The sequence below is a fragment of the Syngnathoides biaculeatus genome, chromosome 23 (assembly GCF_019802595.1).
Source record: "Syngnathoides biaculeatus isolate LvHL_M chromosome 23, ASM1980259v1, whole genome shotgun sequence".
NCBI lineage: Eukaryota > Metazoa > Chordata > Actinopteri > Syngnathiformes > Syngnathidae > Syngnathoides > Syngnathoides biaculeatus.
In genome coordinates this window covers 16,239,516-16,256,415 of record NC_084662.1, presented here as the reverse complement: position 1 = coordinate 16,256,415, position 16,900 = coordinate 16,239,516, and the positions used below count along the sequence as shown (strand labels likewise).

At 43.9% G+C, this 16,900-nt stretch overlaps 3 protein-coding genes across 5 annotated transcripts; 1 reads left to right on the top strand and 2 right to left on the bottom strand.

Moving 5' to 3' along the window:
- Positions 1 to 14: 14 nt before the first annotated feature.
- Positions 15 to 5,653, bottom strand: ndufaf7 (NADH:ubiquinone oxidoreductase complex assembly factor 7). The gene is made up of 10 exons (XM_061811611.1): positions 5,292 to 5,653; positions 4,647 to 4,810; positions 4,481 to 4,561; positions 4,271 to 4,381; positions 3,976 to 4,189; positions 3,744 to 3,802; positions 2,976 to 3,089; positions 1,978 to 2,121; positions 1,716 to 1,889; positions 15 to 804 (listed from the first exon to the last, which is right to left on the bottom strand). Exons 1-10 carry the CDS (start codon positions 5,356 to 5,358, stop codon positions 580 to 582), a joined length of 1,353 nt encoding a protein of 450 aa, XP_061667595.1. The 5' UTR covers positions 5,359 to 5,653; the 3' UTR covers positions 15 to 579.
- Positions 5,654 to 6,059: 406 nt separating this feature from the next.
- cebpz (CCAAT enhancer binding protein zeta) lies at positions 6,060 to 14,935 on the top strand. Of its 3 annotated transcripts, none has more exons than XM_061811607.1 (17): positions 6,060 to 6,460; positions 7,471 to 8,951; positions 9,813 to 10,044; positions 10,351 to 10,507; positions 10,584 to 10,672; positions 10,817 to 10,870; positions 11,018 to 11,120; positions 11,203 to 11,262; positions 11,375 to 11,441; positions 11,793 to 11,899; positions 11,996 to 12,056; positions 12,748 to 12,926; positions 13,038 to 13,079; positions 13,301 to 13,390; positions 13,491 to 13,546; positions 13,641 to 13,722; positions 14,769 to 14,935. In XM_061811607.1, exons 1-17 carry the CDS (start codon positions 6,197 to 6,199, stop codon positions 14,933 to 14,935), a joined length of 3,291 nt encoding a protein of 1,096 aa, XP_061667591.1. In that variant the 5' UTR covers positions 6,060 to 6,196. The 3 variants fall into 3 exon arrangements, with proteins under 3 accessions (XP_061667591.1, XP_061667590.1, XP_061667589.1); XM_061811606.1 differs by having other exon boundaries at positions 13,488 to 13,546; XM_061811605.1 differs by having other exon boundaries at positions 13,479 to 13,546.
- LOC133496263 (protein CEBPZOS-like) lies at positions 14,622 to 16,511 on the bottom strand. Its single transcript, XM_061811612.1, has 4 exons — positions 16,359 to 16,511; positions 15,443 to 15,561; positions 15,252 to 15,296; positions 14,622 to 15,036 (listed from the first exon to the last, which is right to left on the bottom strand). The coding sequence occupies exons 2-4, from the start codon at positions 15,558 to 15,560 to the stop codon at positions 14,939 to 14,941; spliced, it is 261 nt and encodes an 86-aa protein (XP_061667596.1). The 5' UTR covers position 15,561; positions 16,359 to 16,511; the 3' UTR covers positions 14,622 to 14,938.
- Positions 16,512 to 16,900: the final 389 nt, after the last annotated feature.

Sequence of the window (16,900 nt, the reverse complement as noted above, 5' to 3'; positions counted from 1 at the left end):
TTTTGTAAGAAGCCCCTCAAAAACTGAACGCCAGTTAACCACAACAATCACATGTTCAGTTAAATGCCGCAGGAATTGAAAAAATTACTTAAAAAAAAAAAAAAAAAAAAAAAATCCCACCCACCCTCTAAAAAAAAAATTACGTTTTTTTTTAGGGGACTATGCAGCATTTATTAACTGGCACCCGGCATTGTCTACAAACTCTGACTTTGTTTGGCTATACAGAATTCCCTCGCTACATTGTGCTTTTTTAAAATATTCATACTGTCAATAATTTGCCCTATCACAGGAATTTGAGTGTACAGCGTAATAATTTTTTTTTTTTTTGGGGTGGGGAGTGGTAAAATAAACCCTTTCTAACCTAATACATTCCGACTGTAAAAAAAAAAAAAACGTTACAAGGAATAAAATGTACCAAAAGGTGTTTAAAAGTATATGTGTTTATGAGTATGGTAGAGTGTGCGGAACATTAATAAGAGTCTCTGGAAGCTCATACAACTTGAAAATATGCATAAATATGTAGTCTCTATTTGGCAGACTCCACCTATTGCACCTATTTTGTTTCCGGTTCCGCGGTTCTCAGGAGAAGCGGAGCTCGGTGAACCCCGCGACCGGAAGCTGCGCCGGGCTCTTTTTCTTGTCCAGCTTCAGCCCGGTGGGCGTCTTGGGCACGGCGAGGCGGCTCGGGTGCAGCAGGCCGAAAAACAGGAAGCGGTCGCCCATCTTGGCGCCGTCCGTCAGCGCCTCGTAGCTGCCAATCAGCTGCTGCCTGGTTGACTCGTCGTTGCAGTTCCTCAGCAGCACCTGTGTGGCGGAACAAACGCGGCGGCGATCAATCTTGCGCACTAGAAGAGTTGTTGAAGTATTTTTTTTCTATTTCATACTAGTGCACAAAACTGTAAATGTACTAGTGCGCTCGTTGTCCTCACTAGTAAGACATTTCAATGCACTTGAAGAAAGACTAGGGGACACTAGTGTACCGAATCTCTTACTACTATGGTTTTTATACACTACTAGTGTCACTTTTGGCTGACTCGTATCCCATGAAAGCTTACCAGTAAACTGTTTCATTAGTAACTCAGCTAGGTGTGTTATGCACTAGTGAACTACTGCAGTTTTCCCTCATCAGAAACATGTAACATCCTAGTCTCCTAGCATACTCGTATGCCATTTCATCATTTACACAATATCGTGAAGAATACTAGTATTGTTAGAGAAATTCTACTAGTTAATATCTAGTACTACACTAGTAGTACTTCACTGTTCCTCCACTAGTAGCATGCAGATTAAAACTAGTGCACAGTTACGCCTCATTCATATACGTTTGACTAGTATGCCGACATGTTCATGTGCTAGTAGGCTCTCTGTCATCACTTGTGTCGATTCACAGCACAAGTAGAATGACTGTCTTGCTAGAAACATTTTTGCAGTACTGTATGACAATTCCGTGCACAAGTAAAACAAACGGGGCTGACTAGTATCTGCATGTTTGTATTGAGCGTGACTGTGCATTAGTAGACATCTACAGGGTATGCGTTACTAGTACTACTACTGACATACAGTTCTTAGAGTAAAGCACCTAGCACCTAACTAGTGGCAGTCCCAGTGCACAGATAACTAGTGGACAGCCTTGCCTTGGGAGTAACAAACAATAATGGTGGTGGTTCTGCAAATGCGGCTTATTCTGCCAGCGAACGCTTGACCGACGTACTCACCTGCATGCGTGCGTCGATGCCCATGTTCTTCAAAAACGACCTCTGGGTGACCGGCCCCAAGCAGGCTACGTCCCTTCCCGCCACGCGCCGCACGTAAGCGAAATCCACGTCGGCGGTGAGGTCGGCACAACCGGGCGACGCCAGGACGTCGTGGAGACGGTGACCTTTGAACCCCTAACGGGAAACGATAGCGTGTTCCGCGGCGGCCGATCAGAGCTCAGCGTGCTGTTTTTGTGATGTCATCGCAGTTCGACGCCCCTACCCGGAAGGTGTCGGTCTTGGTGCCGTCGTGGCCGTAGTCGGCGATCAGCGCTGCTCCGCCGTGCTCGGCCACACGTCGCGCCAGCTGCTGGATGATGACGCCCCCCTCGGCGCAAACCTCCACGTGCTCCCGACTTTCGTCACGCTAGATACACACACATACACACGGATTTCAAACACACACCAAAAAAAATGAGCAAAACTGATAAAAAAAATTTTCCATAAAAATCTGCCTCACAATTTGAGCTATTCTGGAAAATTCCTCCCCCCTAAAAATGTTAGCTAAAATTTATTTATTTATTTTTAATTAATGTAATGGACTCTTAATTGTGATTGGCTGGCAACCAGTTCAGGGTGTACCCTGCTTCCTGCCGGATGACAGCTGGGATTGGCTCCAGCACTGCCACCACCCTCGTGAGGATAAGCGTCTGAGAAAGCGAATGGATGGAAGAATGGACTCTTAATTAATTTTTTTTAAATCACGAAAATAGTAAGTTTCTTTCGGCTTGTCCCTTTCGGGGTCGCCACAGCGTGTCATCGCAGATGAACGCACATATGTTTGGCACAATTTTTACGCCGGATGCCCTTCCTGACGCAACCCTTCTCAGGGAGTGGAGGCCCCAGTGGGATACGAACCCACAACCCCTGGTTTATCAAACCAGTGCTCTAACCACTGAGCTACAGGGCCTCCCTTTTAAATCACGAAAATAAAATTGTAAAATCAACCATTTTACTTATCGCTGGCGGAGACCAGAAACCTCCTACGTACTGCAGTGTAGACTAGTGTGTAAAATGGCGACCCCAAGTGGACAAAAATAATACTTGCACCTCACAAGCATATGCCCCATTGGCATTGTTGCTAAATAACCCCAAGTAAATTGGAACAATCGGTAGAATAACCAATTTAAAAAATATATATTTGACAGCCACAGCGCTACATAGAAAAAGGTCATGTGACACCTCCGAACCCCCACCACACCCCACCCAGCAGCAACTGACCTGCACTAGAGTGGTTGACGCGAGGGTGGGGGACGGCGCCACCACGAACCTCAAGTGGCCCGGCTTTTCCACGTCCACGTCCACCATCACCTCACGCCAGCCTCGCTCGGTCCGCTGGCACCAAAGAAGAAAAACAGGAATCGTACGATAACCTTGAACTTTATATAACAATGGATGTCAAATTAAGTAATGTGTATCATGTTAAAACATTTTATAAAGAACGTTTACCAGATTTAAAAAAAAAAAAAAAAAAAAAACTGTTGGGAATGTGCTCATGGCTTTACGTACAACAAAAAAACCTGAGTGTGACAATAAAAAGATATTAAAGAAGTCTCGGACTATTAATTTTTATTACAATGTATATAAAGCAGGTGCAACTGTATATTGTATATAATTATAGGATTTTATATTTAAGTCAGAGCAGACCTCTGAGGGAAACCACAACTATGATGTGTTCCCCGAGGAAAATGAGTTTGAAACCCTTTGCTTGAGTGGAAGTGAACAACTACGTTTATTTCAAGAGGAACAAATTAAGCTCTAAAATACCCTTCCCAAATCTTTTTAGTTATTAAAAAATATTTGAACACGTAAAATGTGATTCAGCCAGACCAAAAATATGAAGTGCTACACCCTCGAAAATTGCATTGAGCGATTCCTATGACCATATTTAAAAAAAAAAAAAACATACTGTAAATTGTTTAGTACCAAGAACTAAAGGTTATGACACTTAGGGAGGGAAAATATCAAAAGAAATTTTTTTGCTGGTACCTGGAACTTGTGTATGGGCAGCGCGTCAAAGAACTCATGACCCAGAAAGATGCTGAAGCCTAGATAAGAAGGAAAAACTTGATGTTAATTTCTTCTGCATGTTCTGTTTACAGTGACCCCGGCATTTATAGCAGATCCACGTTTAAATGCCACTTTAAAAAAAAAAATCAAGGATGTGGCAAGGGCTTGAAAAGCGCACAACAATAAAGCGGGGGTTCCCTTTTGGGCTCACCGGGCGGGACATCCTCCAAGCGGCGGTACCAAGACACCGGCAGGCCGGCAGGAGTTCGGCCGTGCCGGTAAACGGGCTCATCGTCCCGCTCCACTTCGCCGCTGCCGCTCCCGACCAGGGTCTGCGCCTGCAGACGACTCAGAAGCGGGCTCACCTCCACCAAGTGCAGCGACACCGAAGCCGAGCTCAGCACGGGCTGCAGCTGAGCGAAAACCTGCGGAAGAAGCAAATCAATTTGATAAATATGATGGTGTCCGTCGCCGAAAAAAAAAACGTCGAGGCGGTTCCGTCGTACTCGGAGAATGTCGCTGGCCAAAGATCCTTTACCCGGTCCCAGCTCCACCAGCTGGAGCTGTTTGGGCCGTCCCGCTGCCATCCACTCGCTGACCACCCATACGCCAAGCAGCTGCAGAAACAGGAAGTAAATACGTTTTATCTAAGTAGCAAAAAGTAAAAGACCCTAAAAAAAAAGAGAAGCACCAAGAGATGCTTGATAAGTTTTCACCTCTCCGAAGATCTGACTAATTTCTGGCGATGTGATGAAGTCTCCGTCCGTTCCCACCATGTTCTTCTTCACGTAATACCCCTGAAGTTGCAAGATAAACAAAATACGAGGTGGCGCACGTCCCCACTGCGGATGCGGCGGAAATGGAAAAACGGCGCTGACAAACCATCACTGGGTTGGTAAGCGCCTCCCTCATGTACTCGGCCACAGAAATGGGCCCGGTGGCTTTGATTTTGGACGTCAGGTGTCGCAGCATCGACGATCCGGTCGCATCCTCCTCGGGGGAAGATGACGAGCTCGATGGTCTGCTGGTGGCTGCTCGACATCGCGCTGAGAACAAACAAACATTAGCTGTGTTCAAAACCATTCACCCCCACTCCCTCACCACTATATTTTTGTAGATTTTATTTATCTATGAGGGTTCCCAAATCTGCAATCGGACCAAATATTTTTGGGGAGTGGATGACAGATACCATTATTTTGATATTATTACATTCTCATATACACTCACCAATTACTGCTGACAACTGTTTCGAATATTGCACTTCATTTTGCTTGAAAACATAACTCGAAGATGGTTATATTTAATTTAAAAATGTTTCAAAAAAACATTGGGAAAGTGACTTTTTAAGGGCTTAATAGTAGGTCCAGCCATCCAGAGGGCGATCAAAATTGTTTCCACATATGTCCATTCATTAATTTTCATTACACCTTATTTTTGAGTTAATTAATGATTATTTCTTTTGAAACCCTTTTTTTTTGGCGGGGGGGGGGTGGTGTCATATAATACATTTAGTAGCACAGTTCTTACCTGCTGGACTGGCAGAATGAATCAACCGGAGAAGTTGTCGTGTTTTAGCAGCACTAGGTCCCCTCATTTCTCCAAATGTGAAGGAAAGGGAACACTTGGACGCTCACTTAAGTCTCATTTTCGATTCCAAGTGTGTTAAATAGAACTGTTTACTAGTAGCAGGTGTGGCGTTAGCATTAGCGCGGTGAGCCACAAGTGCGTAAGTGGCAACACAAAACGGTTTCGTTTCAAGTACAAAAGACAAAAATATTTTGAATGATGTTGATTTATGGGCTGGAGAGTCCTCGTGGAAAGGCTAAGAGCTAAAGCTAAGACACGTTATTTAGACACGCTTTTCGGATAGCAATGACAATGACAATGTTTCCTGTCCTTTCACAACAAAATATATAACGAGGCCCTTTAAATTTTGGATCGATTAACAAGATTATGCGTTGGTTTTTAACTATATATTTTTTTAATAGTAAATTGCTCTGCATTTTAAAATTCTTATATTCTGACTGTGGTACGTAGTTACAATATATTGTCTTGTTTTGAAAATCTGGTCTCTATCTATTAAAACTTCACTGTACGTCAAAGCCAACAAATCTTCTGATTGGACAAGTTACAGTCATATTTAGTACTTGATTTGCTCACTCGAGCTCTCTTGATTTGGTTAATTTCAAGTGTGATAGGCCCATAAAATGAGGCATTAATTTTGACACTAAAAAATTAAACCAGGCCGGCAAAATGTGTTCGTTTGAATTCAAATGTATATTCAAAATAACAATAAAATATAACAGAAAAATGACAAAAGCATGTTTTTAAAATGATAAAAGCATGATGTATATATTGAACTTCAATGATATTTCTTCTAAGTGATAGTGTATAACAAACTGTGCCCTTAATACGCGTGCGTATGAAAGTGCATGTGTGGTGCGGAAACAACCCTCAACATTTTCTACTTCCGGGTCGTATGTTCTCATGCTAGCAGCATGGCGGCCAAAAACAAGTTCGGGAAAAAATCGAAGGGTGGTAAAAAGTGGAGAAGCCAGCACGAAGAGAACATAATGGAGGAGGAGGAGGAGGACTGCGACGTAGAGGACAATAATACAAACATGGGAGACGGTCGATGCAAGGTGGAGGAGGACGGGTTCAGTCTCAAGGATGTTCTGTGGCTCGGTGGCACTCAGGCAAGTCCATGCATTCATTCATCTAATCAAGTCTGACGTCTTATTAATCACGAATTCGGCTAATAGGTGTCATCATTAATCACAGTCTGCATTTTAGCACAAACAAAGGTACTTATGTGAAGTCCAGTAAATAAGTACTGATTAATTTCCTCTCCCTAATTAAAATTACAAACTGTGAAATGTATTACTGGAGTACAAGACGAAGTTATATACATTGTCTGTTTTAGTTTTAAAAATAATTTTATTATCTAGCTGGCAACCAGTTCAGAGTGTAACCCGGCTCCTTCCTGAGGATAAGCTGCTTGGAAAATGGATGGACTTTTATCATAAAAATAAATAATAAATAAATAAAGCTTTCTGAACAGAAAAGTTTCCCTCTTTTATTAACGTACATAATTACTTGTACGCTATCAGGAAAACAAAAGTGACTCATTAATGTGAAATACTTAATGAAAATGTCTTATTTAGCTCCTGATACCAACTGGAAAATACTTCTTACCTGTAGCTTTTTTTATGTTTTTTTTTTTTTTTTTTGAAGGCCAGAAGCCAGTAGTTTTTCTCTCTTTTAGACCCAAAGATGTCAAGGTCTCGAATGTATAGACTCACGAGTAAAGGAAAAAGTCACCAGAAAAATAAATACACAAGTATGGGTGACTACAAAAATTTGCTTAAGTACAGTAACAAAGTATTGGTGTTTGTTTACATTCCAACCTTGCTTGTAACAGTCTAACTTCTGGATACATTAAATCATGTTCCTCAACAAACATGATGGATGATGAAACTGTTACTCTATCCAAGACTCTAAGGGAATACATTTTGAATTTAGAGTAAATATTGCGTAAAAATTGTGCCAAACATATGTGCGTTCATCTGAGATGACACGCTGTGGCGACCCCGAAAGGGACAAGCCGAAAGAAAACTACATTATGAGACGTACAGCGCAAGTTCTGAAAGAATTTGAATTGATTTATAAGACATGATTTATGAATTACTAATGTTGCTGTTTGCAGGCCGACTTCATGCTCCTGTCCAACTTGAACGCGTCCGTTGACATGGTGGACGGAGGGAAGAAAGGTACCATAGATGACCTGGAGGAAGGAGAACTAGAAAAGTTCATCACTAAATTGGGCCTTCCAGAGCTTTCCCACCTAAATGTCGTCGCAGATGAGAAGGATGAAGAAGCAATTCCTAAGAAGGAGCTTCCAAAGTCCAAAAAAGAGAAACCTGCAGAGGAAAAGGCTTCCAAGCCGCAGCAGAAGCGTCCTAAGGTGGAGAAGAAGGAGAAGACGCCGAAAGGAGCGGCGGCTGCTACGTCTGGGAAACGTGACAAACAAAACGTGTATGAATTCCGTCAGAGGAACGTCCTGCTGCTGAAACCCGGAGGCAAATGGTTTGACTTGGAATACAGCGCCGAGGGCTCCAACGTCCCGCAGGATCCCGCTGTGGTTTCGTCCTACAAGGCGCTGGCCCAGCGCCTGTACGAGGCCGACGTGGAGATGTACAAGAACAAGAAGAACCTGCAGAAAGGAGCCAACTCTGCCTGGATGAAGACGGTGGTGTCTGCCGGCGTTCTGGCCGACAGGATGGCGGCGATGACGGTTCTGATCCAAGACGCGCCGGTGCACATGCTTGAGCACGTTGCCAGCCTGGTGTCCATGATGAAGAAGAAGGGCAACAGGCGGATGAGCCTGATGGCGGTGGACACGCTGCGGGAGTTGTTCCTGTCCAACCTGCTGCCAGGAAACAGGAAGCTACGAGCTTTCGACCAGCACCCGTTCGACAAGCTGGAGGAGCTGGCGAGCGGCAACCGCGACACCCGCGACCGCCGCCTGCTCCTCTGGTATTTTGAGCACCACCTGAAGCACCACGTGGCACAGTTTGTAGTGTTGCTGGACGAGTTGGCTCATGACACGGTGACGGCCACCAAGTCCAAGGCGCTGGCAACCGCGTACGAGCTGCTGTGCCAGTTTCCAGAGCAGGAGCGGGCGCTGCTTATCCAACTCGTCAACAAGTTGGGAGACCCCGAGTACAAAATGGCAGCCAAGGCCTCCCACCTGCTGGAGACTTTATTACACCGGCACCCCAACATGAAGGTGGTGGTCTGCTGCGAGGTGGAGCGCCTCATGTTCCGGGCCAACATTAGTCCCAAAGCGCAGTACTACGCCGTGTGTTTCCTCAGCCAAGTGCACCTGAGTCACGACGAGGAAGCGCTGGCCGCCAAACTGATCGCTGTCTACTTCTCCTTCTTCCGAGCCTGCATCAACAAGAAGGACGTTGAGACCAAGATGCTCAGTGCGCTGCTGTCGGGCGTCAACCGGGCGTACCCGTACGCCGGCACCGGAGACGAGAAGGTGAAGGAGCAGATGGACACGCTGTTCAAGGTGGTGCATCTGGTCAAGTTCAACACGGCCGTGCAGGCGCTCATGCTGCTCTTCCAGGTCATGGACGCCCAGCAGAGCATCTCGGACCGCTACTACGTGGCCTTGTACAGGTAACTGGGCCTGCAACCTTAGTCGAATATACTAGTCCCTCGTTACAATCCAAACCACCTCCACAATCAACGAAATCCGTGAAGTAGCGACCGTATATTTGTTGGATCGACTTTTTTTTTTTTTTTTTGGGGGGGGGGTGGAGTACAGTATATGCATGTGAGGTGCAGGTCTTTTTTAGGTCCACCTGGGGTCATCATCCACACATCCTACACCTGCGCGGCGGACGAGGCACGGCTTCGGCCGGGGTGGCTCATCGCAGGGCCGAGCCAGGCCAGGGTGGCTCATCGCCGCCGCGCGGAGGTGGATCGGACAGGGAGGCGGTTTGGCCGCGGCGGCGGCATTGTCGCTCGCGGGAGGGGTTGTTTTTATCACTGCCGTATGGAGGTGAATTGGACGGGGAGGTGGTTTAGGCACATGCGGTTTGGCCGTGATCCGCATAGCATCTAAATATGGCTCGAAACGATAGGCTAATATTGCCCCGGTCCCTTCACTCGGTTGTGAGATGTTCTCTTCGAAAACAGTTTCCGTGTCAGAAGGCGCGTGTTCATCTCCCATAATAGGTGGCGCAGCGTGTTTTCAATGGCAAATGTCCCAGTGTGACATCACGGGCAGGAGATGCTGCCAATACGGCGACCACTTGGATGTCGAATGAGACTTTTGCAACTTAGTGCATGGATGATGCCCTCTCCGCTCGTATTAATTTTTTTCGTATAGACATTGAGGTGATTTCATGTTATATGTATTTTTCATATAGAATGTTTGTAGGGTTGACACTTGACCTCTAAAAGTGAAGGGCTTAGTAAAGTGAGTTCGGTTCCTCACGCTGCTGAAGTTCTCTTTCTTCGTCTCCTGATCCGCAGGAAGCTCCTGGACGCGGGTTTGTCCACGTCTTCCCGTCAAAACATGTTCCTCAACCTGGTGTACAAATCCCTGAAAGCCGACACAGTGCTGCGTCGCATCAAAGCGTTCGTCAAGCGTCTGCTCCAAGTCAGCGCCGAGCAAGGTGCCACCTTCGCCTGCGGCGCCCTCTTCCTGGTCTCCGAGGTCATGCGGGCCAAGCCGGGACTCAAGACATTGCTGCAGGAGGAAGGAGTAGGAGCGGCTTTCTTAATCAACATGACGCAATACAATATTCCAGGAACACTTTAAGATTATTTCATAATGTTGAAAAAAACTTCACATTTACATGTTTTATAGAAGCATTTCATTATCGTTGATATTTAACATCGTTAGTTAACATTTTACTTTTTGACATGTTGGAATTTCTCTCCCTTATAAACGACTTGACAATGCAAGTTTGGCCACAAATCTTTCTCTTCTACTCAAAAGCTGTGAATGACTTTATCACATAACAATTCACGTCAACATTTCAAAATGTGAAATGCGTGTGTTATTAAGGATGCGGAAGAGGCATTCAAAGACCTTCCCGAGGAAAAGGAGGATGACGATGATGAAGAGGAGCACTTCACCGACGCCGACAAGGTGGAGGAAGGGGCGGCAACGGTGCAGGTGTCGAAACCTGTGGCATCGTGGGTACATCATCAGAACCTGGAAGGTCTGACACACGCGCACACACACAAAAGGTGTCAATGATTGATTGATTGATCAATTGACTTACTTCCTGTGGGCAGGCCATAAACAAGTGCATACGTACGACCCGCTGCACAGGAATCCATTATTCTGTGGCGCAGACCACGCTGCATTGTGGGAACTCCACAGAGTGAGAAACTGAAAAGAGACACACACTCCATCTCTGTAGTCCTTTCATGTTTAAAAAAAGAATCAAGCCTGTATTCTTTTGTTCATTAAATATTACAATGATCCATTTTTATAATTTTTCAGCATTTTCTGTTTCCTTTCTCAGTTGTCGCTGCACTTTCACCCGTCAGTTTCGTTTTTTGCAAAAACGCTTCTCCAGGTAAGAAACTGAATTGAACTTCCTCAGTGTTCATGTGACAATAATTTTAATTTACACATATATTAAAAAAAAAAAAATTCTGGCTATTATTTTGTTGATCTCTCCCGTGAAGTGATTGAAATTGTTTCATGTGTTAAATGTGAACAGGACGACTTTATCCAGTACTCGGGAGACCCGCTGCAGGACTTCACCCTCATGCGCTTCCTCGACAGATTTGTCTTCAGAAACCCCAAACAGACAAAGGGCAAACGTAATCAAAATGCATTTTTAATAAAAAATTATAGACTCAAATTAAATGTTAATTTATTTATTTATTTATTTTTTTCTTGTAGAAAACACAGACACGTCAGTGCTGCAGCCCAAAAAGAGATTAAATGGCATTTTCCTACCAGGTCAGCGCTCTCAATATGTTTTTCTCAAACAAATTTTCTTCTGTTAAATTCATTTCAACTGAGTGATATAATAAGGGCAAGTTTTATTTAGTCAATATTTTTTGTGTGTTAGTGAACAGTGAAGAGTTTCTGTGCAAAGAAGAAAGTCAGATTCCTGTGGATGAAATCTTCTTTTATCGGTGAGTTTTTCTTTTTTTGACACCAGCTGATGTGATTTTTTTTTGGGGGGGGGGTCTGGATTTTCTAAAATCAATGTAGTATGAGGTCAGTTTCACTTACTGAAATGAATTTAAAAACTACCGCTGCTCTGATTTTTTTTTTTTTGGGTTTGTTTTTTTTTTCTACCGCTCAAAAAAGGTAATATTCACTTTTACACTATTTCTTACCATGTCTTTTGTTAATATTTTTTAAACACTGCTTGGAGTTTTTGTAGGACCTGAATTTCCCCTGTGGGGGTCATTCAAGGGTGTTCTTATTTGTCTGAAAGTGTTGTGAGCGGGTGGTGGTTCTTGGTTTGTGTTGCCTTGCAGCTTCTTCAAGAAGCGTCAGGAGGAGAAGGCCCTTCTCCGGCCCAGAGTGGAGGACGACAACGAGAGCGTGGAGGACGTGGACGACGACGAGTTTGAGAAGGTCCTCGGTCAGTTGACTCCTTTTCCATCATTCTCCGCTTCCTTGCTGTTCCTTTTCTTCTTTTCCTCGTTGCCAACAAGTCTTTTTTTTTTTTTGTAAACAGACTCATGTGAAGCAGACTCATACTTCACCGACTTCCCAGATGAAGACTTGGACTTTGCCGGGTGAGCTAAACTTTTATCAGCGTTAGTAGTGGTTAGGTTTGGGTGGCACGGTGGTTCAGCTGAAAAGCATTGGCCTCGCAGTTCTGAGGTTCCGGGTTCGATCCCGACCCCGCCTTAGTAGAGTTTGCGTGTTCTCCCCGTGCCTGCGTAGGTTTCCTCTGGGCACTCCGTTTTCCTCCCACATCCCCAAAACATGCAACATTAATTGGACACTCTAAATTGCACTTAGGTGTGATTGTGGGCTGCGGCTGTTTGCCCCTTGACAGCTGGGATGGGCTCCAGCACTCTCCGCAACCGTCGTGAGGATAAGTGGCTAAGAAAATTGGATGGATGGATGGATGGATGGATGGCTAGGTTTGTTGAAACCAAGATTCAGCCTAATCACAAAATCCTAAAACCTTACATTTTTTGGTAGAGAGCAAAAAAAAGGCAGAAAAAGCCTCCCTGAATCTCTCTTATGCAACCAGTTGTTTTTGTTTTTTAAACTTTCCTTTTTCAAGACTTTTTCTCAATTACGTTTTACAGGTTATAGTTCACATTAATGATGCACTAAGTTTGAGATAATTTATCTGTCTCTTTTTTTGTGTGTGTATACACCATCAATGTTTGCATTTGATCAGGGGTGTGAATACCTTTTATACCTACAATGAAATTTGAGTGACAGCTAATGGCACTCATCTCGATTTGTCAGGAACATGAAAGGCGGCAAAAGGAAAAAAGGCGCCAAGGACGCCGACTCTGACTCAGACTCAAACTTGGACCTGGATGACGAGGAGGTGTCGCTGGGCAGCATGGACGAGGAAGACTTTGAACAAGACGGAGACGACCAGGGAGGAATCTTCATGGATCCTGACGGAAACGACGAAGACAGTAAAGAATTATTTGTTGCTGTCGCAAAAGATCCAAATTCGCCAGATTGCGACGTAACATCAAGTCCTCGACATTTTTGAGTAACTGCTGAAAAGTTCTTTGTCATTTCAGTTCCAGAGCTTGAAGACCACGATGATGAAGATGTTGACTTTGGTGAGTTTACAAACACGGCAGAAAAATAAGTCAGTGTTTACATCAGCAACGCGCCTGCAATAATTCTATCATTTTCCCTCAAATTGAATGAAAATTTTATTCTTTTTTTATCATTGCATAGTTAATTGAATTAATGACTGTAATTCAGAATACAAAGAAACCCCGTAAAACTTTACGCGGGTATTTTACCATTGACAAAGACCCTTTCGTCCTCCTCCTAGACGACGAAGATGACGTCCCAGAAGTGACGCCGCCTTCCAAGAAAGTCAAAAGGAAGTCGACGGAGGCGCTCGACTCCCCGCAAGCTTTTGGTTGGTTCTCATTTGTTCTTTTCAGAAATGACTATCGAAAATTTTCTGAAACTGAATTCGTCCGTCCTCCTTTTTCCCCCCTTGTGAGGCTCCAAAGCAGGAAAGAAGAAAAAGAAAGGAGTAAAAGATAGAGGCATTTTTGCGGCGGCTGAAGAGGTGAGCGATCGCACTTGATCGCAGGAATTCAACCATTTAAATGTGGTCTGATTGTTTATTTTGTATATTAAATATTTTTGTTGCGGTTTTGAAGTTTGGATGCATGCTGGACAACAACGCCGGGGCCAAGTTTGACAACGTCGGACTTAATGCCATGGCCAATACCGACAAAGCAGGTAAGAACAATCGATAATCAAATTAATAGGGGAGCATTTTGACAATCGATTAATCAAGAAAACCTTTAACTTGCCCAAATCGTCATTAATTTCATTCAATATTCTCCAATTTTTGTAGTCCTCCATGAAAGCAGATTTTTTTGTTGAATCAAAATTGCTAACACGTTTTTTTTTTTTTTTTTTAACTTTGGAAAGCAGTCATCAACATTGTTGCCGATTTTCTGACAGTTTTTGACCAATACATGAATCCATCCATCTATTTTCTTTGCCGCTTATCCTCACGAGGGTCGCGGGCAGTGCTGGAAGCTATTCCAGCCGTCAACGGGCAGGAGGCCGCGGGGTACACCCTGAACTGGTTCCCAGCCAATCGCAGGGCACATCGAGACAAACAGCCGCACTCACAATCACACCTAGGGGCAATTAATGTTGCATGTTTTTGGGATGTGGGAGGAAACCGGAGTGCCCAGAAAAAAAACCACGCAGGCACAGCGAGAATATGCAAACTCCACACAGGCGGGTCCGGGATTGAACTCGGGACCTCAGAACTGTGAGGCCAACGCTTTACCAGCTGCGCCACCGTGCCGCCCCAAAACATGAATGGAATCATAATTTGTTTATTAATAAGGGGATGCATTTTTTTTTCAGGAAGGGGGGGGTATCAATTAATTGAAAAGTTGAATATTATCATTAGTTGCAGCCCTATTTGCTGTCCCCCCCTTTAGACAGGTTTAGACTGGTCAACTCACTTAAAAATTGTTCTTTGGCACCGCGTTGCTACAAGATAGTGCCAAAGTAATACTTTTACTGCTTTGGCCGGACCACAAAAACAGCAAATAGGTGAGTTTGAGGGAAATTACAGATAACTGGGTTTTAGGAGAAAACATCAGCCACCAAAACTCTTAATATCACATCTTTACTTTTGGCATTAGAGAGTTCAAACTATTATTATTGCAAAGTCCTTTAAATTGATTTCCTGACCAGTAGTGACTGAAAACTATTGTTCCGTCACAAAGTTTCACACCAAATTGTGACCATTTCCTCTGCAGGTGTGAAGCAGCTGAAGTGGGAGAGCCAACGCGACGACTGGATCCATGACCGCGACGCCAAGACGCTGCGCAGGAAGAAGTCCATGTTCAACAAGAAGAAGCAGTTTGGACGGGGGAAGATATTCACGACGGCGGCGAGGGGGAACAACAAGAGGAAGAGGAAGTAGTCATCAGTGGTCATCGGCATCCGTCGGGTGCGTGGACCAGTCAAGTTGGTCCCTCTCCCGCACGCCGTAGACGCCCGCCAGCTCGTTGGACTTATAGTAAACTGTACAAGGGGAGAAAATATTCTTCCCGTCAGGAACAATATTGGTCAGATCACGACAGGAACTGTGCGAGATTGACATGTTGACATTTTCTGTCACAGCTGCAGTGTAAAAATGATTGCTGCCGATGTCGTGATGCCGTCCATCAAGGCGTAATCGAAATGCATCACATGTAATTTGCTTCCCGTGTAAATGTTTTGGCTTTGGTCTCTCTCACCCTCCAGAATGGATGGGAACCTTCTCTTCATAGTGCTCCTGAAATCTGAAACAATTTCAATAACTTGATATTAAAAAAATATACAATAAAACAGTAACGCAATAGAACTTTTTGTTTTCATGAAGAAATGACATTGTGTGTGTGATTGCTAGCTGATTGTGAACTGTGCAAAGACACACACACACACACACCTTGGTTAGTGTTCATAGTGTGGAAGAGTGCATACACTCCAAAGACGCCGAGGAGTTCAGCCACAATGACAACTTTCATCAGCTTTTTGGCCAGAGGTCCTAATGATTTGGGAGACATCCTAAAATACACAAAAACGCAGAGAAACAAATTCGATCACAAATCAGGTGTGATGTGGGAAATTGTCTTATTTAGTGAACTATGAGGACGGCCATGATGTACGGATTAGAGACGGTGGCACTGAAGAAACAACAGGAAGCAGAACTGGAGGTGGCAGAAATGAAGATGTTGAGGTTCTCGCTCGGAGTGACCAGGTTGGATAGGATTAGAAATGAGCTCATTAGAGGGACAGCCAAAGTTGGATGTTTTGGACACAAGGTTAGAGAGCAGACTTGGATGGTTTGGACATGTCCAAAAGCGAGAGAGTGAGTATATTGGTTGAAGGGTGCTGAGGATGGAGCTCCCAGGCAAAAGAGCGAGAGGAAGACCAAAGAGAAGGTTTATGGATGTGGTGAGGGAAGACATGAGGGCAGTTGGGGTTAGAGAGGAAGATGCAGGAGATAGGCTAAGATGGCAGAGGATGACACGCTGTGGCGACCCCTAACGGGACAAGCCGAAAGGAAAAGAAGAAGAATCTGTAAACTATTAATTTACTCCGAGTTTACGCCAGCGAACTACAGTGAAAAGCAGAACAATGAAATGCTTTTCTACTAGCACAAAGGTAGCATCTGCATCCACCTGTCGCCACTCTTATAATAGAATAAAACGTCCAAAGTTCACACTGAGTACAAGTGTCATTTTATAAATGTACGAATTCATTCATTACTTTTCTCAACATGGTTTTAGTATCACTGGTGCTGTGTCGTGACACCCGTCAAAGTCTTTTTTGGGGTGGGAGGTAACGTGAATTAAGCTTACCTTTTAGTACCAACACGAAAAACATTTAAAAATTTGTACTGATTATTAATTAAAAGAAATAAAGACTGCGTTTGTGTTATGAGGCTGAAGGTCTTTGTCGTGTCGAACGGTCAAGCTAACAGCTATTACAAGTCTTTGCTAACTACGGAAGCTCGCGCGCTGTTTGTTGGCAAACTTTAAGAGCAAACGCGTTTTACTTTAAGGTAGTGAAGATTTTCTAAATTTTTACATATATTAGACAGTTGGTTTAAATATTTCATTTAAAATTTTAGATAATATGTCTGATGACTTGTTTTTGATTACTGTCTCAAAATGTCAATAAACCACGCAATGATGCAGTTCGTCTTTCAAGCACCAGATGGCAGGCGTACTTCACGTTTTTACTGATTATTTTTTTTTACATTGATTTATAATTCGATTTTCTGCCTAACTGTGACATGACATTATTGTTCACCAGACATGATGAGATAGCTTTACCGTTTTAAGATAAACTCAAGAAAAAAATATGTTTTTCCTAATATTCATGAACCGTCTGTACATCA

What these genes read in the sequence shown, in the direction of transcription:
- ndufaf7 (XM_061811611.1), bottom strand. Translation starts at nt 5,358, where the DNA reads ATGAGGGGACCTAGTGCTGCTAAAACACGACAACTTCTCCGGTTGATT. An exon ending in TCATTCTGCCAGTCCAGCAG is followed by an intron (nt 4,811 to 5,291) that starts GTAAGAACTGTG and finishes GTTTGTTCTCAG; the next exon opens with CGCGATGTCGAGCAGCCACC. An exon ending in GCATCGACGCACGCATGCAG is followed by an intron (nt 805 to 1,715) that starts GTGAGTACGTCG and finishes TCCGCCACACAG; the next exon opens with GTGCTGCTGAGGAACTGCAA.
- LOC133496263 (XM_061811612.1), bottom strand. Translation starts at nt 15,560, where the DNA reads ATGTCTCCCAAATCATTAGGACCTCTGGCCAAAAAGCTGATGAAAGTT. An exon ending in CACTATGAACACTAACCAAG is followed by an intron (nt 15,297 to 15,442) that starts GTGTGTGTGTGT and finishes AAATTGTTTCAG; the next exon opens with ATTTCAGGAGCACTATGAAG. An exon ending in GTTCCCATCCATTCTGGAGG is followed by an intron (nt 15,037 to 15,251) that starts GTGAGAGAGACC and finishes CCCCTTGTACAG; the next exon opens with TTTACTATAAGTCCAACGAG.
- cebpz (XM_061811605.1), top strand. Translation starts at nt 6,197, where the DNA reads ATGTGTGGTGCGGAAACAACCCTCAACATTTTCTACTTCCGGGTCGTA. An exon ending in TGATGAAGATGTTGACTTTG is followed by an intron (nt 13,080 to 13,300) that starts GTGAGTTTACAA and finishes TCCTCCTCCTAG; the next exon opens with ACGACGAAGATGACGTCCCA. An exon ending in GGCCAATACCGACAAAGCAG is followed by an intron (nt 13,723 to 14,768) that starts GTAAGAACAATC and finishes TTTCCTCTGCAG; the next exon opens with GTGTGAAGCAGCTGAAGTGG.